This window comes from Brettanomyces bruxellensis, chromosome 8 (genome assembly GCF_011074885.1).
Source record: "Brettanomyces bruxellensis chromosome 8, complete sequence".
Lineage (NCBI taxonomy): Eukaryota > Fungi > Ascomycota > Pichiomycetes > Pichiales > Pichiaceae > Brettanomyces > Brettanomyces bruxellensis.
Window position 1 is genome coordinate 2,491,423 of NC_054689.1, and position 25,193 is coordinate 2,516,615.

The 25,193-nt window shown below is 44.8% G+C and overlaps 8 protein-coding genes across 8 annotated transcripts; 5 read left to right on the forward strand and 3 right to left on the reverse strand.

Annotated features, from left to right (window-relative positions):
* Window positions 1-272: 272 nt before the first annotated feature.
* On the reverse strand, window positions 273-3,734 carry BRETT_001305 (uncharacterized protein; the record flags this gene model as incomplete). Its single annotated transcript, XM_041279859.1, has 1 exon — window positions 273-3,734. One exon carries the CDS (start codon window positions 3,732-3,734, stop codon window positions 273-275), a length of 3,462 nt encoding a protein of 1,153 aa, XP_041138073.1.
* Window positions 3,735-4,523: 789 nt separating this feature from the next.
* On the forward strand, window positions 4,524-8,372 carry BRETT_001306 (uncharacterized protein; the record flags this gene model as incomplete). Its single annotated transcript, XM_041279860.1, has 1 exon — window positions 4,524-8,372. The coding sequence occupies one exon, from the start codon at window positions 4,524-4,526 to the stop codon at window positions 8,370-8,372; it is 3,849 nt and encodes a 1,282-aa protein (XP_041138074.1).
* A 477-nt stretch (window positions 8,373-8,849) lies between these two features.
* Window positions 8,850-9,860, forward strand: BRETT_001307 (uncharacterized protein; the record flags this gene model as incomplete). Its single annotated transcript, XM_041279861.1, has 1 exon — window positions 8,850-9,860. One exon carries the CDS (start codon window positions 8,850-8,852, stop codon window positions 9,858-9,860), a length of 1,011 nt encoding a protein of 336 aa, XP_041138075.1.
* A 924-nt stretch (window positions 9,861-10,784) lies between these two features.
* TKL1 (Transketolase) lies at window positions 10,785-12,839 on the reverse strand (the record flags this gene model as incomplete). Its single annotated transcript, XM_041279862.1, has 1 exon — window positions 10,785-12,839. The coding sequence occupies one exon, from the start codon at window positions 12,837-12,839 to the stop codon at window positions 10,785-10,787; it is 2,055 nt and encodes a 684-aa protein (XP_041138076.1).
* A 3,015-nt stretch (window positions 12,840-15,854) lies between these two features.
* BRETT_001309 (uncharacterized protein) lies at window positions 15,855-17,462 on the forward strand (the record flags this gene model as incomplete). The annotated part of the gene is made up of 1 exon (XM_041279863.1): window positions 15,855-17,462. One exon carries the CDS (start codon window positions 15,855-15,857, stop codon window positions 17,460-17,462), a length of 1,608 nt encoding a protein of 535 aa, XP_041138077.1.
* A 242-nt stretch (window positions 17,463-17,704) lies between these two features.
* On the reverse strand, window positions 17,705-18,682 carry BRETT_001310 (uncharacterized protein; the record flags this gene model as incomplete). Its single annotated transcript, XM_041279864.1, has 1 exon — window positions 17,705-18,682. One exon carries the CDS (start codon window positions 18,680-18,682, stop codon window positions 17,705-17,707), a length of 978 nt encoding a protein of 325 aa, XP_041138078.1.
* Window positions 18,683-20,213: 1,531 nt separating this feature from the next.
* BRETT_001311 (uncharacterized protein) lies at window positions 20,214-21,065 on the forward strand (the record flags this gene model as incomplete). Its single annotated transcript, XM_041279865.1, has 1 exon — window positions 20,214-21,065. The coding sequence occupies one exon, from the start codon at window positions 20,214-20,216 to the stop codon at window positions 21,063-21,065; it is 852 nt and encodes a 283-aa protein (XP_041138079.1).
* Window positions 21,066-23,106: 2,041 nt separating this feature from the next.
* BRETT_001312 (uncharacterized protein) lies at window positions 23,107-24,566 on the forward strand (the record flags this gene model as incomplete). The annotated part of the gene is made up of 2 exons (XM_041279866.1): window positions 23,107-23,179; window positions 23,209-24,566. The coding sequence occupies 2 exons, from the start codon at window positions 23,107-23,109 to the stop codon at window positions 24,564-24,566; spliced, it is 1,431 nt and encodes a 476-aa protein (XP_041138080.1).
* Window positions 24,567-25,193: the final 627 nt, after the last annotated feature.

The following is a 25,193-nucleotide window of genomic DNA, read 5'->3' on the forward strand; positions in this document are numbered from 1 at the left end:
AATGCGGAATGTAGGAAAAACGTAGCGTGCAAGAAGAGAACAATGTAGCTGCACAACAAGCGGAGTTTCATGGCGCTAATATAGATGAAAAGCAAAAAAGTGAAAAAAAAAAAAAAAAAAAAATACAATCAAGATGAAAAAACTGCGCGCGTCTTAAAAATGGCAAGCATTGAAAAAAAAGTATATACAATATGGTAAGCACTCCAAAGTACATCCTATAACTGCAAAACTTCCGTATTATTAACTATAAAACAAGTATGTATTGCTCATGCTTATTCATCATCGCTGATGATTATTATACTACTATCGTCTCCGTAATCAGACTCAGAGCTGGAGTCATGCTGAACGAACTCTTTTTTAACTTTGGATGAATGCTTTCTGGTAGCGGAGGAGTGTTTGGTAGCTTTTTTGGATGTGCTGATTCGTTGAACCTTCTCAATCTTTACTTGATGAATATTCTCAATGGTTTTCTGTGCATCTTCCTTGACTTTTTGCATTCTTTTCTGTGCATCTTTCTTTACTTCTTGCTTTCTTTCCCTTACAGCTTCTTTCACTTTTACATCTGTAGGATTCTCTATTTCGTAATTCTCTCTGTTTTCCTCCTCTCTATTTTCCTCCTCTCTATTTCCTTCCTCTCTATTCTCCTCCTCTCTACTTTCTTCCTTTTTATTTTTTCCCTCTCTATTTTCCTCCTCTCTATTTTCCTCCTTGCTCTCATCTTCCACCTTCAGCTTTTTCGGCAGATCATTCTCCAAACCAGCCTCGGCCTTCCTCTTTTTGCCATCTTCCTCAACAATAAACGAGCTGTGGCCAACCGGAGACTCGTTTGCCCCGTCGATCGATGCGGAAAACGACTCGGCCGTGGTTGCATCTCTGGCCACCACTTTTTCACTCTTTACATGTTCTGCCAAGGCCGGATCCTCCTCTGCCTTCTCTATGCAGGCCTCTATGTACAACTCAAGCTTAGCAAACGCATTCCGATAGTGCGAATTCTTCAAAGCCTCTTCTATTTCTCCCTGCAGTAAGGTCTCACTCTCTAAAGCTGCTAGCAACTCTTGCAACTTGGACAACCCGGCCATCTCCGTAAACGTCAACTTGGGAAGCATCGAGAAGATTGCACGCACGCAAGATTTCTGGTTTTGGCTGCTGTCGAGCCGCTCGAGCACTTTTAGCAACTGCAACCCGACATCGATCTGGATGCAGCTTTTTTTCGCATCCTCCGGGTCTTGGCCAACAATTCTGTAGGGATCCGTCCAGTAGAGAAGCTGTTCGATGATATTTTGAGGAGTAAACGGCATCTGGCCGCCAGCCTGGTCCTTCATGTCATCCCAGCTGCCAAAGAGTCGAATTAACGTGTCTGCGACAACTCGAGCAATCTGCTCCTGGTGAGAAACGTGTGAAAAGGCAAACACGGGAATGCAGAAGGAGAGACACTGCTTCAAGGCCTCGTTGTCGTTGATGGCCGGGTTGAAGTACGCAAGAAGCGTGGTCTCAAAAAGCTCATCATCGTTGATGACACCTGAAAGAAAGAGCTTGTACAAGGCCTCGCCAGACACAGCCTGGACAGTTTTCCGGCTGCTGTCTCTCAAAGTGCGGTAGAAAAGCTTGGCAACGGCCATGGAGTCGATGCTTCCTTCAACATCAACGCCCAAGATGGAAACTCCATGCACGGCCAACAAGTCGGTGATTACTTTCAAGCCTGCAACGATGAGATCGTCGTTATCGCTTTTTGTGATAAACACACCACACAAAAACATGTTTCTGACCGCGAGATCCCGGTCAAGCATGCAGCAGAGACCCATGCACGATAGTGCAAGCACTCTTGCCTGAACCTCGGGCCGCTGCAAAGCCGGACGCACCAAACTTTGCAGAATCGATGCCAAGTACATGTTGTCCTTGAGCGGCTTGCTGACAAGTTGAAGCATGCGTTTTGTGATCGTGAGACAGTCCACAAGCGATTCAACAGATAGCATGCCCACCTCAGCCGTCTCTTTGGCAAGCTCCTGCTGCCTGCTTCTGTTTGCATTGCGGATCGATGCCCGCGACATGCTCGTTGCTGCGTCTACAAACTCATCGCTGTCATTCTCATCTTCGTCCTCATCACTGGACCCCAAACTTTCGCCAACTGCTTGCTTTCCAGATCCGATTGTGTCATCCACACCGGGCTTACCCTTCACCGCCTCCTCGTACGCAGCATCACGCATGTCGTTCACTATTTCCACGATCATCTGCGAAAAATCACGCTCGCTGATCGAAAGACGTCTGATACACAAAACTAGCACATCAACTATCTCTGCATTCAACCCATCCCGGGCAAGAATCGCACGCAAAACGGTCAACATCTTGCTGCGGCCAAACTCGTCCTGGTAGTCGTACCCAGAGGCAACCGTGAGAAGCTGCTTGATTACATAATCGTACTCCTCCGGGTCCACCACATGCACATTTGGGCATTCATCCCCCGCCAGCTCCCGCTTATGTGTCGAGATCTGCACGAGGTTCTCTCTCCGCCGCCGGAAATACAGCTGCAATGTGTCGGCGAACTCCGCTGCCTCCGGGAAATTCTCATCGAGCAAATTCTGCTCATTGTGATCCGTGCAATACTGGAAAAACACCCGGTACAAGAGTGCATACTCGCTGGTCAAGCTCTTGAGCACATCCGCGTTGAACGAGAGCTTCTTGGCAACACCCGGCTTGGCCTCAAGTAGGTCTCTGAGTGCAACTTCGGCAACCGCGTTGTCTGTCACCTTGAGTCTCTCGACAAACTCCAAAACGTCGTTTTTCAACGTGGCCATCCAGTTGCCGGTGATCCAGCCAACGGCAGCTTTTCGCACATTGTCGTCTCTGTCCTTGAGCCCCCAGTTCAAGAGCCTGTTACGGTCGTCCGCGTCGATCGTCCGGAAATCGCCGAACCGCGGCAAAACCTGCGAAAACAACAACCGCCGGTTGACCGAGTTCACATCACGCGCCCGCTCGAACACGTACCGGTTCGTGAACCTGTTTTTCTCGATTTGCTTCATACAAACCCGCCTAACCTCCGGGTTGGCGTCATTCTGCATGATGACCCGAAGCTTCTTTGCAGCATCGCTGACGCAGTCTGCACCATCCGGGTTCTGCATGGATGCCAATGTTGCGACCGCCTTCATGCGCACGCTCGGCTCTTTATCGTATATCCGGGCCTCCAGCTCCCGGGCCAACTTTTCATACAGTGTCTTGTCTATCGCCGGCATGTTGTGCATCATGTGCGATAAGAAATGGCACACTCTGTATCGGACATTCCTGTTTGCTGCCTCTAGTCCTCGCATCAAGTGCGATGTCACCACTGCAACGTACTCGCTAAATGCCTCGTCTTCCTCCAAATCAATAACATCCGAATCCTCAACTGTGCCATCACGTTTGATGTTTGGGTTTATTGCTGTCGTAAAAGACGAAACAAACTTTACAATTCGGTCCGCTGCGGGCTCATTGCGTTTCAGGGGCAAAGTCTTGTTGATCAGCCTGCAGATGAGGGCTGAAAACTTGTCTAACTGGCCCATCTCCCGACTTCTCTCATACAACGTTTTCAAGATTACAACCTGCGTTTTGTGAACCGAAACCGTTCGCTGGGCCTCTTGAAACGTCTCTCTAACGCTCTTCTCCACCTCAGCCATGTTCTCAAGCTGGTTGAGTGACTTGAGGTACCGTTTGCCCACCTTATGATGCGTGCTTGGTTTCTTTTTGGTCGATGCTTTTGTCATATAGATGATGCTTGCTGCGCGAAAAATGAATATTCGATTTAAATAATAACGGTCACAAAACTTGGTGATGAGATGTAATCAGATGTATTGAAGTAGTAAAATGAGCTGATGTAGTTGTATGATGTATTGTATGATGTATTGTATGATGTATTGTATGATGTATTGTATGATGTATTGTATGATGTATTGTATGATGTATTGTATGATGTATTGTATTACACACAATTGACAGTAATATTGGCGATTACCGTTATAACGATGATGCTAGCAGTGAAAAGCCTTTGCCAACTCTCACAAAGTATTATGTCCAACTTTCGACCTCAGCAATAAGCACAGTGATAATTGCATTAGCTGATCCTTGTTAAATCATTTGTCCTCTATGTTTACCTAACATCCATCTCGCGTATTTACGTTTCGGGAAGCGAAATCAAAATCTTAAAAAAAAGGTACGGAAAAAATTGAAAGTGAATACTCTCACCTCATTTCCCTATACTTTATGCAAACACAACAGTCCAAACCATTATCTTTTTTCCATAATATCCATAAGTCATTTTTCATACACGCTACACCAGATTCTTCCATCCTTAACAATCTTATTCCTTTGATTTCCCCTTTTATCTACCCCCCTTCTCACTTCCAAACTCCCTACCTATACATCCGTGCACCGCTTCTGGCAAAATTTCACTGATTTATCTTTTAGGTATTTCTCCACCAGCTATATTAAGCGCCAGATAAAGGGTCCACGGAATTCTCCAAAACCACACATCCTGCCCCAAACAATTTCACCTAATGAGTGCAGCGGTCAAGCCGGATTTCTATCTCTACAATCTCACACTTCAACGGTCTTCCTCGGCCATACAATGCTGCATTGGAAACTTTACCGGCGCTAAACACCAACAGCAAATTGTTAGATGTACACAAGCAGCGTTGGAACTATGGACATTCAACAAGAGAACAGGCGCCTTGACGAAGGTTCTAGAGCAGTATGCATATAGCAATTTACGCAAAATCAGTGCCTTTCGGCCCTCGGGCTTCAGCAAGGATTTCTTAATTGTGACTTCCGATAGTGGAGACTTGAGTATTTTGGAGCTTGATAACGAGAGCTTCAAGTTTAGAAGAGTGGTCGATCTACCGTACACCAAGAGTGGGATTCGTGCCATAACACCCGGCGAGTATATTGCCTTGGATGGTCAAAGCAGGGCTTTTTTGCTGGGGTCAATTCTGAAGAATAAGATTGCCTGCTCAGTAATACGAGATGAGGCCAACAAACCGTCTGTTTCCTCACTATTGGAAGCTAATCACAGCGGAACGGTGACTTTTGCCATGTGCGGACTGGATGTTGGGTTTGACAACCCGCTTTTTGCTGCAATAGAGTCCACCACACACTCGCGAAGTGGGAAGAAAAGCCTCAGGTACTACGAGTTGGATCTTGGCCTTAATTACGTTGTGAAAAAGTACACTGAGGAAGCACCAGAGTCGGTGAACTTCCTCTTGAGCGTTCCCGGCGGAATATACGGCCCATCAGGCGTTCTTGTGTGCTCTAAGGGACTCATACAGTACAAATACTTGACGAAAATGACACATAACATCCCGATTCCTAGACGAGAAGGTCAAAAGCAGGATGCACAGATCATAGCTGGTGTGGTTCATGTTCTCAAGCGAGACTACTTCATTCTTCTTCAGACGGATCTCGGTGATCTGTTCAAGGTTACGGTGACAGGAAAGAAGCAGGATTCGGACGAATCGGACGGTCAGGCGGGGATGGTGGATAAAATCGAGATACGGTACTTTGACTCAATGCCAATCTGCACTTCCTTGCTAATCTTCCGGTCCGGCTTCTTGTATGCGAACTGCGAGTCCGGAGACCAGTACATATACCAGTTTGAGAAGTTGGGGGACGATCCGGGCGAAAAAGTGTGGTGCTCAACCGATTTTCCAGACGAAATAGCGGCAAAAACGTGCGAGAATGCTGTTTTCCAACCGCGGCAGTTTGTGAACTTGAACCTGGTGTACATTGTGGAAAACTTGAACCCTGTCATCGACTGTACCATCCACTCCTCGGATAACGTGACGGATTTGCCGGTGATCATCAGTCTTTGTGGCAGCCAGTCAAGATCATCACTCAAGATTCTCAACCACGAAATTCCGTACACAGAGATCGTTTCGCAGGAGTTGCCGTCGAAAGTCGAGGCGGTGTTTGCGTTTGCGACCCATGCAGATGACGCAAACGACAAGTTGATCGCACTCTCGTTTTATGATGAGACGTTACTTCTTAAAATCGGTGAGGAGGTCGAAGAAGCAGAGAATACCGGCTTTAAAACGGATGTGGCGACTTTGGCGGCTGCACAGCTTGGAAATGGCTCTGTTGTGCAAGTTTATGCTGACGGGCTGAGGCAGATTTTCTATGATGACGACGACAAGCCTGTTGATACGGTAGATTGGAAGGCTCCAGTTGGAATAGAGGTACTGCATGGTGCTGTGAGTGAGACACAGGTGGTTCTTGCTCTCTCCAGCAGAGAAATCGCGTACTTCGAGGTTGATGAGCAAGACAGGCTTATAGAATATGGCGAGAGGAAGGAACTGGGTTCGCAGATCACCAGTTTGTGTCTTGGTGAGCTTTCCGGTGGCCACAAGCGGTTTCCGTTCATTTTTGCCGGTGGAAAGAACCAGACGTTGACTGTATTGAAGACAGATCCAAGTTCGACTCTTGATGTTGTTTCCAAGCAGGACTTGAGCTCTGTACCGACATCTTCGGCTGCGTTTTCGATGAAGAGTCCAAGTGCGTTTGTTCACTCCGAGTCTGATGATGAAGCAGACGAAGATGAAAGCAGAATTCACCAGGAGTCGCTTTTTCTCCACATTGGAATGGCCAATGGTGTGTATGCCCGTCTCAAGTTGGACCCGGTAACAGGAGAGTTGAGCAACCCAAGAAACCAGTATGTAGGTCCGCAAAAAGTGCTTCTCTCGAAGCTTGAAATCTGCCACCAGAATGTGGTTGCAATAAATTCTGTTCGGACCTATCTCGGCTACACGACCACCACCGACTTCACGATCACCGCGTTGTCAAAACCGGCATTTTGTGATCTTTGCACGTTCAAAAGCGAGGATGTTCCAAATAACGGTGTGTTGGCAATTGACTCAAACACGCTGTACATTCTGACAGTAGATCAGCTAGATTCCAGCCTTCTTATAGAGAGCATTCCGTTGCGATACACACCCAAGGCCATGGCTGATACCATTAATGATAATGGAATGGTTTACATAGCTGAGGCTGACAACGGTTTGCGGTCTCCGTATGTGGATGAGGTCAAGAAGGAAGAGAATTCAGATAAAAATTCAAGCAGTCCACCTATTTCAAATGAGCCAAACCACTCAAATGAGCCAAACAACTCAAATGAGCCAAACAACTCAAATGAGCCAAACAACTCAAATGATTCAGCTAACTCAAATGATTCAGCCAATTCAAATGATTCAGCCAATTCAACTCTACCAGACGAAATCGTGCTTTATGAAACAGACGACGAGAAAGATGAGTACTACCAACAGTTCGGATATCCGCATTTGGAATCCAGCTGGGCCTCGTGCATCCAAGTGGCCTCTTTTGAGAACAAGGCTGTGGGCCAGACCATTGAGCTTTTAAACGAAGCAGCTTTCAAAATGTGCTCTGTCACATTCAGCTCCAACCTCGAGCAGCTCTTCCTGGTAGTGGCTACATCCGTGCACCAGAGGTTTGCTCCAAACCGCAATGATGGCACTCACTTACGGGTTTACGAGGTTCAGCAGGACGGATCGTTGACTTTTCATTATAAGACGCAGACTGAAGATCTTGCATTGTCTTTGACCAGCTTCCAGGGGATGCTTTTGGCCGGAATAGGCAATACTTTGGTGCTCTACACTCTTGGAAAGAAGCAGCTTCTCAAGAAAAGTGCATTGAAGCTTGACTGCCGGACGATCGTCGATATAAAAAGGGCAGGTAACAACATATTCGTCAGCGATATCAACGACAGTGTCAGATTTGTGACGTACAAACCCCTCGTGTCAAGCTTTTTCGTTGTTTCGGATGACTGCATCCAGAGACACGTGACGAGGGCCTTACCACTAGATGAGCGAACTGTGATGGTTGGCGATAAGTTTGGCGAGCTTTCTGTGCTAAGATGCGATCCAAATGCGTGGTCAGCTTCCCAGAATGATCCTCACGGCACATTTATTGGCAGCATGAAGGGAGAAATGAACGGGGCACCGTTCCGGTTGAGTAACTTGATGAATTTCTACATTGGAGATGTGCCGACGAGTTTGGGTAAAGGAACACTAACTGTTGGTGGCAGTGAGTGCATATTGTATGCTGGGATACAGGGCACTATCGGGTGCATGCATCCGTTGCGGACAGTGAAGGAGATGAACTTCTTTGTGGAGTTACAGAAGCATGTGTGCAGGGAGTTGGAGCCGATAACGGGCCGAGAGATTATGAAGTTTAGAAGTTATTATATACCGATTAAAGGCTGCATTGATGGCGATCTGTTGGAGGAGTACTTCCGAATGAGCTGGGAAAAGCGGCAAAGAATAGCCAAGCAGATGGATAGAGAGCCTCGGGAGATTGATCGAAGAATATCCGACATGCGGACGAGGTTTGCTTATTAGTGTATATTAAAGGAGTGAGTGAAAAGAGAATTGTTTTGTAGAGGACGGAGGTTTGTTTTAGTAAGTGGGATTGTGCTAATATAAAAGATTTTGTAGATTGAAAAACACACGGAGCCGGTTTAATATGGATACATAGTTCTACGGTGATATGTGGTGATGTGTATATGCTTTACGTAGTTTCCCCACACTCGCGAGCATGCCGAATACAGCTAAGTGCACATTCAGGCAAGCTCGAAGCTTCTGAACTTTTTTTGGTGCGAGAAAGATCAACAGTGAAAAAAAAAAAAAAAATCGCTCGCTTTCTTGTGCTGTCTCACTACACATTATTGGTCTTCGCATATTTCCAGCTTTCAACATCGAAATTTTGCCATTAGAAGTACGAACTTTTGTTGGCAGGGATTGTTGACAATAGCCGTGGACTCATTGCTTATAAAGCAGGTTGTAGAAGCACATTTCACCACCATTTATACAGAGAACATGGGATACCTCACAGAAAAGAGAAAGCACACAGAACAAAACCAGAGAATCCTCAGAGGGCTTCTCAAAGAGCCTGGAAACAGGTACTGTGCGGACTGCAAGGTGGCCAAGAACCCTCGGTGGGCATCATGGAGTTTGGGTATCTTTATTTGCATCAGATGCTCTGGAATTCACCGTTCCATGGGTACGCACATCTCGAAAGTTAAATCGGTTGATTTGGATTCTTGGACTGACGAAGAAGTTCAATCTATGGTGCTCTGGGGTAACGAGAAGGCGAACAAGTTCTGGGAGGCCGGTCTTCCCGACGGATATGTGCCGGATGAGGGGAAAATTCAAAGCTTTATACGGACAAAGTATGACATGAAGAAATGGTGTCCTCCTGGCAGCAATGGCCATGTTCCAGACCCTAGAACGATTAAAAATGGGCATTCTGCGTCTGTAACTACCTCGGCAATTTCACAGAATGGATCTTTTGGTGCCCACGGAGCCAATTCGTCGGAAACGCAATCCTCAAACACACTTTTAGACTTAGGTGTGGACTTACAGACGGCGAAACCGATGCAGAAAAGCGAACCAATCACATCTTTGCGACCACAACCAACAAGGAGCATCTCTTCGAATTCGCAATCGACCCTTTCCATGCTGGATGGAAGCATTTCCCAGGAGCAAAGTCGGCAAAAGCAGAAAAACAGCCGGCCCGAGCTCAAGAAGTCGATTCTCTCGCTTTATTCGACTCCTTCAGCATCGTCACAGTCGCTTCCAGCATCGTCGAATACCAGAAATGGGGCATCCTCCAACTTTGGCTACCTGTCATCCCAGAATCAGACAGTGCTTTCTGGATTTTCCACACCTGTCGCACCTCTACCCACATCAAGGAATGTGCAGGCTGCTTGGAATGTTAGCAATATTTGGGCAAGCAGCAAGTCATCGTCTACAAGTGATTCGATGCAGGATTCACGATCTGGCTCACAAACAGGAAATAACGATGCATTCAAGAATATCTGGAAATAAGTTGTTTTATGTTTTGTTGATTGGGTTATGTAGGGGGAGATTAGTATGATGAAATAGATGACATAGAAATGAAGGTATAGAAATGAGGGAATGTAGAAGAAATAGAAGTGAAGAGATGTAGAAGAAATATAAGAAAGAAGTATGGGACTGACGTGACATTAGTAAGTGAAATGGTACAGCCGTAACATTCTGCAACATTAAGTTTATTCCACTCCACTTAATGCGGTACTATAGTGATAATGAGACATAAGACTTTGGGTGGATAGCTTATGCACCCTATTCGCATGCTTTAGTTATATTTTATACTAGTCCTGTATTGGAATTACATTATGGCATATATGTTGGTCTAGTCACTGGTGTGGTTGGATTATCCTCCATAATACATTTGAGTCTACATTTACTACTGTATGGAAACTATTCATGGGCTATCAGAGCTGCTTAGAGTAATGTTATGGTCATACTGATCATTGTATACTATAGTGCATTTACTGATAATATGGATATACCGAATTAAGTAGGGTATGGATGATAGACTTGTTTGTGGAATATTTCACACCCCTATTATGGTGGAGGTCATGCTATAGGGATTTAGTCAATCGTCATACCTTGTCTAGTATTGCAACCATAAGATATTTAGTCCAGCTATTCCTATCTACTACTCTCATAAAATTGATTCGTCATATACAGCAATAAACTGTAATACTACAATACTGCGATAAAGGAATTCTGCATAACAGCACTGCAGAAATACAGAATACTGTAATACAAAACACAGCATTACAGCAATAATATTTTGCTTCATCAAATATCAGCTTTCCTACATCTCTCACGCTAAGCAACACTGCATTACTTCGATCTTTCACACTATACATTATTTCAACACATCCACACTAAGCATTATATTTCAACAGTAAACAAACCTACTCACTGCCTGACAGCAAAGTCCGGAGCACTCAAAGGAGAAATGACCTGCTTGCCCTTGAAGAACTGCACAGTCTGCTTTCCCTTTTGGGCGATTCCCTCGGCAGTGAAACCGAACCGCTTGAAGATCTCGGGGCCCTTGCCCGAGGCACCGAACCGGTCAAGGCCCAGATGCACGTGCGAGTACTTTCCCCAGCCGAAGGTGGACAACACCTCGACCGAGAGAATAGGAACGCCGTCGGGAAGAACGGCCTTCCTGTACTCGGCAGGCTGATGGTCGAAGGTGAAGAAATCAGGCAACGAGACGACTCTCGTTGGGATTCCCTCAGCCTCGAGCAGCCCGGCGGCATCTACAGCGAGCGAGACCTCGGAGCCCGTGGCCACCAGCACCAAACCGGCGGTCGAGGCCGAGGCTTCGCGGACTACATAACCCCCGCGGGCGGCCTTCTCGACGGACGAGCCGGCAAGCTCCGGGAGGCCCTGCCTGGTGAGACACACTATGGAAGGTGTGTTCTTCGATTCCAGAGCCGTCTTGTAGGCGGCAGACACCTCGTTTCCGTCCGCAGGCCTCCACACCATCAAATTAGGCATGGCCCGGAAGTGGGCCAATGTCTCGATGGGCTGGTGCGTTGGACCATCCTCCCCGAGCCCGATGGAGTCGTGCGTGGCAACCCAGACCACCGGGTGGCCTGAGAGTGCGGAGAGACGCACTGCTCCGGCGGCGTAGGACACAAAGTTCAAAAATGTGCCCGCGAACGGCCGGAAGTTGAGCCCGTATGCTGAGAGGCCATTCATAATGGCCCCCATGGCGTGCTCCCGGACTCCGTACCGGATGTACCTACCGGAGTAGTCTCCCAGGCCCGACGAGGCCGGTTGGAAGTCCCTGGCAGCGGCCCACCGGGTGTTGTTGGATGGCGTCAAATCGGCCGATCCACCAATCACCTCCGGCACTTTCGCCACGATCGCTGCAATCGCATCCCCGGAGAGCTTCCGGGTGGCCACCTTGGGATCTGCTGCCGTGTAAACCGGCAACACCGAATCCCAGCCCTCTGGAAGCTTACCCGCCTGTCTGCGGGCGTACTCCGCAGCCAACTCCGGGTACTTCTTCGAGTACCGGGCGAAGTTGTCCTGCCACCGCGACTCCGCCTCCGCTCCGGCTGCCGCCACCCCGCGGTAGTACCGGTACACCTCCTCTGGAACATCGAAGCTCTTGGCCGGGTCAAAGCCCCACTTCTGCTTCAACTGCGCCACGTCCTCCGGCTTCAAAGGCGACCCGTGCACGCCTGCAGTGCCTTGCTTCTGCGATCCGTATCCGATGGTAGTGTGCATCTTGATGCACGTTGGCCTATCATCCGTCTTCTTTGCCCTCTCCAAGGCGGCCAAAATCGCCCCCGTGTCCGTGTCTGCGTTCGGAACCTCGATCACCTCCCAGCCGTATGCCTCAAGCCTCTTGGCGACGTCCTCGTCGAACTCCTGCTTCGTCGATCCGTCGATCGACACCTTGTTGTCGTCGTAGAAACAAATCAACTTGCCCAACTTCAAGTGGCCCGCCAACGAGCACGCCTCGTGCGAGATGCCCTCCATCATGCACCCGTCTCCGAAGAAGCAGTATGTGTAGTTGTCAGACACCACGAAGTCCGGCTTGTTGTACGTTGCTGCCACGTTGGCCTGGGCGATGGCCAAACCGACCGCATTCGCAACTCCCTGGCCCAATGGTCCCGTTGTCACCTCGATACCCGGCGTGTGTGCCTCCGGGTGGCCTGGCGTCTTCGATCCAAGCTGCCTGAACTGCTTCAAGTCCTCCATACTGAGGTCGTAACCCGTCAAGTGGAGCATTGTGTACAAGAGGGCAACTGCGTGACCGTTCGAGAGCACAAACCGGTCCCTGTTGGGCCACTCTGGGTCCTTTGGATTAAACTTCATCTTTGAAAACAACACATGTGCTGCTGGTGCCATGCCCATTGGTGCACCTGGGTGACCTGAGTTTGCTTTTTCAACTGTATCCACCGATAGAACACGGATCGTGTTCACCGCTAGTGTATCTAGATCTTGAGACATCTTGCTATACGATAATTTCCTTGCCTCCAAGCTGTTTTTTTTTTCAATCTACCATCTTTGAAAGGGAAAAAAGATGGAAGGAACAATTGCGAAAACCTTGCTGCACCCTTCATGTGGGGGTTTGCCCCAATATATATAAATAAATTTTTTTATCCCTTCAATGGGATGCGAAATTAAAACAAGAAAAAATTAGCGAAAAAGGGAAAAAAGATGACTTTTCAGGCACAGGCGATGGATGTGTCTTGATATTTTTTTTTAATGACTAAATAAAATCCGGACAATCCAATTAATTTGTCTCGGCACCTTTTCTCATCAGCATTGGCTGTATTAAGCAAGCGAGGGCAATCGGACCAACTCCTAACCATCTCTTGTTGAGATTTGGTCGGCTTTATTTAGCATGGTATTTTATTTGGTACGTGATACTATTCTTGAACAGCGTGCTTAGTATTTTTTTATAGGTTCTAACACCACTTCAATATTGTTATATTTATTGTTCTTGTGATTGTAGTATGAGATGTGTGAGATAAAGCTGAATACTTTAATCTACTCTACTTACTACTTACTACTTACTACTTACTTTGTCTTATACTCACTCTCTTCCTGCTCCGAAATCCCCTTCCATTGTGTATACCAGTCTCAAATTAATTTCCACACTCCCCACATTGCGGGTTTCGGCCACACTTCGCGCCCCTAGCAACTAACTATCTTATCTTGCACCTCTAATACCATAGCTGTCTCTTTCTTTATCATTTTTTTTCATCAAACAGTAATTTTCTGGCGTCTCTGTCCTCCGAGCCATTAATAATACACGTAATCTTATCTACAATTCGCAGAATTTAAGCGCCCATGTTTCCTTGGCGGGACTCCGAGTAGTTTTCCACACTGCATGTCTTTTTTTTTCTGCTTTGTTTGTCATCAATTCTCTTGCTAAATTCATTTCTAAGTTTTTTTTTTTTGCCCCACCTCCTCAACCATTTCGGAGTTCCATAAACCAAAATTTCTCCAATCTACGTTTTAATAATTAATTCTCCAATCTGGCTTTTGAAGCTGAAAACCGTTTTATTTTCTCTCTATCATTTTGCTCGTATATCAATCTCGGGTCATCTTCAATTCTCCACATCTTTCAAACTTTCAATTATTTGCAAAACTTTGGATCTTTGGCCTTTCTTCTGTCTCTGGCGCTACCCCGCTAAATCTCGCTATCAGATTCACAATAACCACAAAATGGCACAAAATGGAATGGCACACATCCAATGCAATGGTTTCGCACATCCGTACACTAGAAGCTGGAGGATACGTTACATCCTTACACCCAAGATGTACGATTATGCAATTTTCATACTCAGGTATCAAAATGAGAATGCACAACATGAAATCGAGCACTAACGACCATCAAACGTTGCTTTTGGAAGCATTGTAAATCACGTCTACTTGTTATATGTGATCGTTTCAAATTCTATAAATGCTTAATTCGGTCACTACACAAACCTATAGTTGGTTATTTGGTGTTAGGATGTGCTGAGAAAGCAGATAATGTGGGGATTGTGGGGCAGCATCTCAAATTCGGTATACGGCAGTTTGACAGCTACAAATTGGGAAAAATGCAGATATCGGTAGATTGTCAATGCAGAATTTTGATTGGCCATATCACATTAGTTTGCCAAGAGTTTATGGCATCACGATAAGATTATCTATGCATTAAATTGATAAGTCTATTAATTCGGTATGCGGTGAGAAGCACTTGCTCGAAAATGGAATTTCAGTAACCCGGAATTTTCGTCCCTTAAAAAAAATCAGAGGAAATGTGAGTATGGGAAGAGTAGTATGAAAAAAATTTTTTATCTCGGCTGCGGCATTGAAATTCATTTAATTTTTAAGCGGCCTGCCCCGCGTTTCATGGTCAAGCACTAACCGGTAAGGGCAGATAGCACATAGCCATTTGCACCATTCTCCTGGGGTAATCCGAACAAAACGAGATAAAGCGAAGCAAGATAGAATAAGCATAGAATGAGCAAATTCGTCAGTGAATAACTGCATTTTGCATTAGAGTTTGTGTAAAGACAAAAAATGAGATGATTCAGTTTCGCATATTATGGGCGTCACCCGCTATTGCGTAATAATTCTGTCGAGGCGTTTTTCGGCAAAATAAGGATGGCCGGATTTGGACATTATGAAACCGGTATGATTTCCCCACACTAGAAAGTAAAAGGACATGAGAAAAAAAAAATTTCGAGAAACAGGAACCAAAAAAAATTAAAATAAAAATAAAAATGAATGGGGATAGAGGGAAACCGTCTGAGGTTGAGATACCCCCGGGAGACATGCGCTCACGATACAGCATTCATCACTCCCCCAGGTTTATGCAGTATGCAGTAACGGGCAAGAAAGTGCGAATTTCGTATTCCCATATTTTTTCCTCTTTTCTTTTCTTTTCTTTCCTTTTCCCATATTTTTTTCCACTGTTAACTAAACCCACTTTTTTTGTTCCCCGCTAAATCACTCTGGTTTAGGACACCGTCCTTCTCCCCTTGTTTGGTTTTTCTATCCTGTTAATAAATTTACATCATATTCTTAAATTTCTTCCTCCCGCTTTCAAACTTTGGCCTTGGCTTCCCTTTCGACTTTCGCACTGGTCTTTTTTTTTTATGTTCACCTTTAGCTTTTGTACATTTTCATTCGTTAACTAGGGAGTTCCCCGCAGTTTTCATTAGGAGCATCGCCATCAGAGGTCGCAGTTTCAGCCAAATCGAAAAGTCAGAAAAAGTCAGAAAAAGGCATTTGAGACTTTGCGTTACTTTACCTTGAATTACTCTGCATTGCGTTACTTACATTGCTTACTTACATTGCTTACTTACATTACTTACATTGCTTAATTACATTACTTACATTACTTACATCACATTACTCTACTCCCATTACTTGCTTTACTCACCTTGCTTAACTTCACTTTACTTTACGTTATACCTCTAATTTCATACCAGCACCTCAATAGGCAAAAATACAATACTTAACTTCATGAGTGGTGGGATCCCTTCAGAAAGCCAAACGACGTTTCGGATGGCCACGCGGATGAATGGGGCGTCGTTTCCAGGCTCAGGATTTAGCACTAATGGGCAACGTGACGCGGAAGAATCCAGCCAGCAGCAGCAGCAATTTGTGTTTAAAAGTGTCCCCCTTGAGGGACAGCCCAAGAAGGCAAAAAAAGAACCCGATGAGAAAAAAAATCGGCAGCGGGTTAGACGCCGGACAAAAAATAGTGGCAAGGATGGGCCCCGGCCGTACAAGTGCCCGTTTTGCGATAAGGCGTTCCACCGGTTGGAGCATCAGACGCGGCATATTCGGACGCACACGGGGGAAAAACCACACCAGTGTAATTTTCCGGGATGCTTCAAGAGATTTTCGCGGTCCGACGAGCTAACGCGTCACCTGCGCATCCACACAAACCCGAACTCGCGCCGGCGTAATGCAGCTGCCGTGCATAAGTCCAGTTCGACGACGCGGTTGCCGCGCCGGTCCAACTTGCAGAAGCGCCGCGCCAAGAGCTCGCTGGCGCTCAGTGAGACGCTGCAGCGCCAGCAGCCCCAGCCGCAACAGGCGCATCCGCAGCAACCGCATGTGCAACAACCCCAGCCGCTGGCACAGAGCAACACCTTCAAATCCGACAGTGAGGAGGATGAAGGTGTTGTCATCAAGGCGCACACTGTTTTGGGAAAGGTTGTCGGCGAAAAACGTCGCTCACCCAGCGCGCAAAGTGCGCAGGGTGCGCAGGGTGCGCAATGTGCGCAAGGTACGCGTCAGGGCGCTTCGCTCGTAAACATGGATGCGCTCGCCAGCGCCGCATCACAGGAACTAGAAAATATACAGGAGCGCCAGCAGGCGCGGCAGGCGGCCGCTGCGCTAGTATCGGGCGGTGCTGCGGACCCGTACCGCGACCAGGATATCCAGTATGTGAAGTCGTTGCCGTCGCTCTCGCAGTATTTTGGCGCATCGTCACCGCGCGCCAGGTCGCCGCAGAGCGCAGGCGGATTACCGCCCTTGCGGTTTACCGCAAAGTCGCCGCGACCGCTGCTCTCGTCCTTGGCGTCCCTCTCCAGAATGACGCCGCTCACGGAGGAATCCAGCGATTCGTTGTCGTTCGTTGATACGCGCCTTGCGCAGGTGCGCAATGCGTTCTCGAGCGGCGGCTCCAGCACCAGCCTTAGCGCAGATCTAGGCGCCCAGTTTATTCCTCCGATATCCCTACCGAGATCATCAAATTCGCTGGTAAATATTCGGGGAGAAGGCTCGCTGGAGCCGTGTGTGCCATCCGGGCACCAGCACCTGCAGGAATATGGCCAAAGCGCAGACTTAACACCATTGCAAACGCCTAAAATGTCCCCGAAACTTAGTCCCGTCAGCTCGAATCCTCTACCTACGGTTTCGTTCCTGACCGGCGGCAAGGACGCTGGAGGGCAGGGTGATGGCGCTATGGTGCAGGGCAGTGGCGCTGCAGCGGGCGGCGGGCTCCGGCTACCGCGCTCACCCTCCTCTTCCGCGCAACTCCCTTCGCTTCGCTCGTTGAACTTGAATCTCCCCAAGGCTCTCGATATGACCACTCTAAACCGCCAAGTTTCCAACGATTAGTAAAGTGATGAAATTTTTACTTTTCCTTATGCTTTTTTTTTTCTCTCATACCTCTTTGTTATGTTATATCATCTCTTTTCTACATCAGATTCCGGTCTACATACTCTCTTGACACTGTCTTTTGTGTATTGAAGCAATATAATTAATCGTGTACCACTTCTCATACCATCTCGTACTGCAGCTCCAATTATGTCCCTATGTATAGGAATATGTCCCGCATAAAACCGTTTCATGCAGTCCATCTAGTCCATTATCTCATGCACACTCGAGTACATCGGGATTCCTTCCACTGCTCCTTTGCGTTGAATAGCCAACGATGAAGCTGCGGTTGCAAATTGGAGTGCTTCCCCAATCGATGCACCATCATAAAGTCGTGCAACAATCGCTCCTAAAAATGTATCTCCTGCCCCAGTCGTATCAACAATATTTGTCACTTTTCTGCTTGCAACAAACCCGTATTCCGCCGGCTTTTGTCCGGAAACGCTGTATATGCATCCCTTTGATCCTAGTGTCACGATCAACGTCGGTTTGTCTAAAAATTCCCGAAGCCTTGAGATCAAAAGCTCGTTTTCGTCCTTTTCATCGCCCTGGTGGCTGTTTTCTCCTTTAATGTCTTTAACGATACTCCACGCCTCACCTCTGTTCACAATCAAATACTCAACTTTATTGAGAATGGTCATATCCATCATCTCCGGCTTTAGAGGAGATGGATTGTAAAATTTCACCACCTCTGGTCGGTTCTTGGCAAGCCAATTGATAACTTTGGAAGGTTCCGGAAATTCGTTCTGAAGCACAACATACTCACCTTTGAGAGCATTTGGGTCGAACGCAGAAGCCAAATCTGCCTCGGAGGGCCTCAAATGCCCATTGGCACCACTCACGATAATGATTCTGTTTTCTCCGTTGGTTTCTTCAACCGTTATCGAAGCAGTACCGGTTCTAACGCCTGAAATCTGCTTTAAAAGGCTTGTATCCACATTTAGCGAGCGTAACCCAGACAAAAATAACCCTGCCTGGCGATCATCGCCAAGACACCCCCACATCCGAACTTGATTCCTTTTATTTTCAGTTGAAAGACGAGCCGTCGCTATACATTCATTCATTCCTTTTCCTCCAAGATGTTCTTCAAAAAAATCACCCTGTACAGTCTCACCTGCTTTAGGAGCCTCTTTCGTGTATGTCACTAGGTCAAGATTTAGCGAGCCGATAATTGTAATCATGTTTTACGTGTTCTCTGGTTTATCAGACCGAGTTCTGGTTAAGTGATGTAAAAAGAGATGATGGATAGTGCTGACTTTTCTCCCTATTTTTCACTACTCACTTCATTACTTTTTTTTTTTTTTGACCCAACGCTTAGTGCGGGGTCGATGAATCTTCTATTGGGCACTATCTAAATGCAGCATCCGATATCAAGACCCTGAGTTTTATGCTTAAGACAGTATATGATCTACCGCTTGGTATCTTAAAATTACGTACAATATCACATTATAATGGATAGATATTAAAAGCATCATAATGTATCAAATTCACTTTAAATAATTCATGATTTCAGACTTTCTTATATGCATGGCATACAGCAAGATGAATTTCATGTGCGAGCGTAGATTGGAATAAATTATAAGTCATGTTGACAAACCAGCCATTATGCAAAAAGTAGGTTACCAGCGCTGTGAATTACAAAAAAATAAATGTATTATACCAGTAAACGTTCATAAAATTATATTAATGATGATTGAAACTATTTTTTGAGGGTAAAATACTTGGCTTTAAAATCAGAAGTTAAACGAATATTCCCATGAAAGAGCAGAGATAAATTTGGTTCGAAAAGTTACAAGCTAAGGTATTTTAAGTGTAGTTAAAGCCCTCCATTTTAAAGTTCATGCTGATCATGTTCGTTTTCTGAGAAACATTATATCGGTCATATTTACCGACTTTACTTAAGAATTATGATGATAAAACACAACCTTCCAAACTCTTAGAATAGAATCATATCTGATGTAAATAAAGAGTCAGTTCCTGGTAATGCGAAATAAACACCAAAAATGTAGAAATGTTATGAATGCATTTGAATAATGATGAAATAAGAAGAATATTATCCACTGAAGTAGAGTCGGTTCTGAAAAAAACTGGTAAAATGAACTTCTGCAATTAGAGGTTTGGTATCCGTCTAAAGCTATTACATAACACACATCATGCTTCTGGTTTAAATTAAACCATGTCTGATTTTGTGACGTCCCTAACTCTGGCAATACGTTCATATGGAATTAACCAGTGTTTTTTTATTCATCGGTGTTCTATTCCATTTCATTTCCTCAAAGAATATATTTCACTTATGCTATCTGTTGTTCGAAGTCCCCGCAATCTAAAAAAAGCATCCTATTTATACTAACTAAACTGTTGGCTTAAAATCACCAACAAACGGTAAGATTGTGCTTCTCGATCTCTATTATTAACGCAAAACCCGATAAGTTTCCTTCGGGTCATTCAAAAAAATTCAGTAATGATACCCCACAAACAATTCTAATCACCGTATTCTTTCATGGACGATGCATTATTATATTTTCCTATTCTTCTCCAATAATGGATCAATGAACTCCGCGAGTTCTTTTTTCAATATGCGATTTGGATTGCAAAGTACAAATACTCGTAGTTATGCACATGATCCCTAACAACCTTCAAATGTAGTCTCAAGTTAATCTCAAATTAATATGTTATTTCCTGGATATATATCAAAAATACTCAACACCAATAATGGCCTTCACAATCGAAGAATCCTTTGCCTCCTTTGGAGGTAAGATGTTAAAGCTTTCGCATGAATCTACCGTTAACAATTGCAAGATGAATTTGAATCTTTATCTTCCCCATCAATACTTTGATCCTGATCACAAGGAACAACTTCCGGTGCTTCTCTTCCTATCTGGGCTTAATTCCACCCCTGATAACATTTCAGAAAAGGCCTATGTTCCACCTTCAGCCAATAAGTATGGCTTTGCGGTGATCTTGCCTGATACTTCACCAAGGTTAGAAGATGAGAGGTTGAAAAATGGAATTGGTGCCGGAATGTATCTTGATGCTACTCAGGAGCCATGGAGCAAGAATTTCCACATGTACTCCTACATTTTGAAAGATTTGTTACCCAGTATCAGAAAAGAATATACAAAGCTAAACCTCGATCGTATGTCTATTTGTGGACATTCCATGGGTGGAATGGGTGCGCTTATTATTTACTTACGTAACCCTGTTCTTTTTAAATCCTGCTCAGCTTTTGCTCCACTAACACACCCAATAGGTGTCAAAAATGGTCAAAAGTATTTCAAACTGTTCCTTGGAGCTGATGAGTCAAAATGGACCAATTATGATCCTTCCTGCCTAATTAAGCACTATGACGGGCCAAAAAGACCTATCTTGATTCATCAGGGAACCAGTGACCAGGGAATAAAAGATTTAATACCTGAGTACTTTTTGGAGGCTTCCAAAGGTACAAAATTGGATGGCCTTATTCATCTTAAGTATGCTGAAGGATATGATCATGCCTACTACTTTGTTTCAACGTTTGTTCCTGAACAGTGTGAGTTTCATGCCAAGTACTTGGGCCTATCTTAAGATATTTCGAAGGATGAAATTTCATCATTAATTTTGTATATACCCTTTGAACGCCGTTTAGAAATGCATGTATATGTTATACTACAATAAAAAATGTAAATGCTAGATTTCCATTGTAGGTATTGATGAACCACTTGTACCCTCAATTAAACATATTTCTTAATTTTGTGTCCATTTCCATTTATAGTGTACTTATCATCTGCTTATGTGTTCAAAGGAAATCCCTTATTACGAATGCAGTTCAATAACTTTGAGTAGAGTCCTTTCATGATATTCGTATTACAAAGGTTTTTGTGGTAAGCACCAAGAATATATGAGCAACAGAGCCTCGATAAAGCCGCAAAGGACACGATTGAAACAAAAATATGTGGAGAAATGGTATATATGTAGTGGCAAAACCGAATGATGAAGTGAGTTGCTTCCAAAATTTTTGTCGTTTTACAATGGTGCATTTGGGAATGTAAATCAAAAAAAAGCAATTCGGCAAATTGCTAGCTAAGCACAGTATTCCAAAGGAATAAATTCATGGCATAAAATAATATGGTGAAATGTCTCAATATAGTTGGTAGCTATTTAATAGAAAGTTGATTTGCCAGGTAATGCCATGTCCAAAACCTACCTCTTCATCATAACAACATCGACGCGTCTGCATACGTCTGCCGAGAATTGGAGAAAATATTATTTACTCCGAGGTGGTAAGAAGCCAAGAACTCTAAAAAAATTGTTGGGTATTTTTAGCGATAAAGATTGATAGGTACGAAAATTTCAAAAAAAAAAGTTTTTTAAAGTTAACCAACAATCAAAAGTAGTTATGCCGAGCGAGATAGCCGGGACAATTAAATGGACCAAAAAAAACGGTCGATAAGAAGGAGCATGCTGAAATCTGGGAGATGAGCATCGAGAATTTTTTATGGTATGCCAAACAGTGGGAAATTGACATTTTAATCCCACGATTACGTTAGGGAGAAACCGTTTAAAAATTATGAAGTTGGGCTGAAAGGCGACGTATATCAAAAAGTGACGTTGGGTTGATGATTCAGTAGACAAGATATCACAGGTGAGCTGGAAAGAAGATAAAAAAATTGCTGTAAATGTAATTTTAGTCTTTGGATTTGTTAATCTAAACGATCTAGCTGTACGAGCTGTAGAGATGAAGAGGTGTTAAGTGCAAAAAGATTGTTGGTTTCACGAAAAGTGAAAAAGGTTTGACATGATCTTTGAAGAAGATAGTCTACTTGTAATTAAAAATAGGCTTTTGCTTTTCTATTGATCTACGGGATTTTAAATGTTATCAGATGTATTAATGTTATCTTTCCAATCTGATATCTAATGCCGGGAAAAGAAAATCCTTGAAATCATCAGCCTCCCGGGGAAGCGAAAGGGGAAAAATTAAACAAGTGGCTGAAAAACGGCGTAGTAGAAATTATTCACCCCAGAAAATCCCACCCCATGACTGAAGCAGGCCACTTTTTTTTTTTTTTTTTTTTTTTTTTTGGGTAACCCCATATTCGTTGGACAAATTCCAAGCGGCTGCGAGTTATAAGTGGCTTTAAACCAATAGGGGCGGAAAATTTGCAATATATTGATTGCCAGCGATAGGGGTAATAGGCACTATCCAGCAAGATGTGACACATGGTGTGGCCCCAAAAAAAAAAATGAATTTCCATTTCTTTTGTTTTCAGCATCGCACGCATCGATCCATCCCTTTCCTATTCGGGCGTAGCCTGCCTCTGGGAACCAACATTTGATTCGCCTGTAAGCAGCATGCATTTTGTATCACAGGTGTAATTTCTTTATCCGCCCTTACATATATAAATACACTCATCTGTCCTTTTTTAAGTTTCGACAGTTGGTCTTTCCTTGCTACGTAATCTCTCCTTCTTAGTTTACATCTCGTTAATCCAAGCATCGCAGGATTGCATTTGGTTCTTTGAATTTGCTTTATTCACCTGGCACTAGCATTAGATCGTGGATTCTATCCTGACACATTTTATCCTTTCCTTTCATCACAGTTAGCGCACAGATCAATAATACACACAACATGTCGAAAGTGCCTACTCTCGACATTACAATGGCAAATGCGGTGGCTGCCGGTACAGACAAAGCAACCCGTCGTGTGGTTGCCTCGGGAATAGGAGGCAAGCTGATGGAACTAAGTCGATGACTCAGGTTACTGCGGAGGAGCTTGCAAGAGACTCTGTGGCGCAGCTTTTGGCTAAAGACAAGGCCCTCAAAGAGAAATACACAAAGGAGAAGCACATCTCGGAGCAACCATGGACCAAGGACAACTGGTACCAGCATATCAACTGGTTGAACACTATTTTGGTGCTTGCAGTGCCAGTCATCGGTATAGTTTGCAGTCTGTGGATCAAACCCACGAAGCAAACCGCACTTCTCGGCCTCCTCATGTACATTTTGAGTGGTGCCTCGATCACGGCTGGCTACCACCGGCTTTGGTCGCACAGATCGTACAAGGCATGCCTTGCAGTGCGTATTTTCTACGCACTCTTTGGAGCCTCGGCCATCGAGGGCTCGATTAAGTGGTGGGGACACGCTCACCGGATCCACCACCGGTACACGGACACAAACAGGGACCCATACGATGCCAGAAAGGGATTCTGGTATTCGCACATCGGCTGGATGCTCCTGATTCCAAACCCTCGCTATAAGGCAAGGGCAGACATCAGTGATCTCATCGATGACCCGGTGGTGCGGTTCCAGCACAGGCACTACCTTGCAATTATGGTGTTCATGGCATTCTTCTTCCCAGCTTTGGTCAGCAAGTACTTCTTTAATGACTTCTGGGGCGGATTTGTCTACGCAGGAATCTTCAAGAGTTTCCTCATCCAGCAGGCCACCTTCTGTGTGAACTCGCTCGCCCACTGGATCGGAACGCAGCCTTTCGACGACACCCGTACACCTAGAGATCACGTTCTCACCGCCTTGGTCACTTTCGGTGAAGGTTACCACAACTTCCACCACGAGTTCCCATCCGACTACAGAAATGCATTGAAGTGGTACCAGTACGATCCAACCAAGGTGATCATCTGGGTGACCTCGAAGTTGGGCTTGGCATACAACCTCAAGCGGTTCTCGCAGAATGCCATTGATCAGTGCAGACTTCAGCAGAAGCAGAAGCATTTGGACAGGGAGCGTGCAAAGCTCAACTGGGGTCCACAGTTGACCGAGCTGCCTGTTTGGGACAAGGCCGAGTTTTTCGAGCAGAGCAAGAAGCAGAAGGGTCTTGTCATTATTTCTGGAATCGTCCATGACTGCTCCAACTTCCTCACAGAGCATCCTGGAGGCCAGGCCTTGTTGAAGGCTTCGTTCGGCAAGGACGCCACAATGGCCTTCAACGGTGGTGTTTACTCTCATACAAATGCCGCACACAACTTGTTGGCAACTATGAGAGTCGCTGTTATTAAGAACAGCCGGGCCGGCGACCGTATTTATGACCAGCAGCTGCGTGCATTTAATGCCAAGAGCACCAAGGCTGAGTAGGTATTTATATGTTTACTTTCTGTTTTGCTACCACTCGTATTTATGTTTTCTAGTTAAGTTATGATTGATTACAGAATGTGTAGGTTGTATTATTTAGTTGACACTGTGCTGAAATACTCATTTTTGCTTCAGTCTTATTGATGCTTTTGAAGTGTTACTCTGTGTAACTTATGTAAGTTATGTAACTTAACTTAGATAAGTTCTGTAACTTATGTAAGTTATGTAACTTAACTTAGATAAGTTCTGTAACTTATGTAACTTATGTAACTTCTGATTTAAATATCTATAATAATATCTACCACTTCTTGCTGACCTCTAACTTTTATAGTCTTACAAATTATCATGGAATTGGTTCTGCAACCACAAATATATATTCACTTTATTACGCTTTTGGCTATTTGCACGTTTGTCGATACACCAAAAATTTCTGGCGTCTATTTTAGGTATAGCGTCAAAACAATGAAGCTCTCGAACAACGGAGTTCAAGTAAGGAAAGATGGTATTGTTATATCATCTGATTAATTCAAGAACTACATCTATATAAAGTGAAGATATTCCCTTTTGTATATCATTATACATACTCTTTATTATATACTACAATAAATATCGAAATACTATATAAACCTG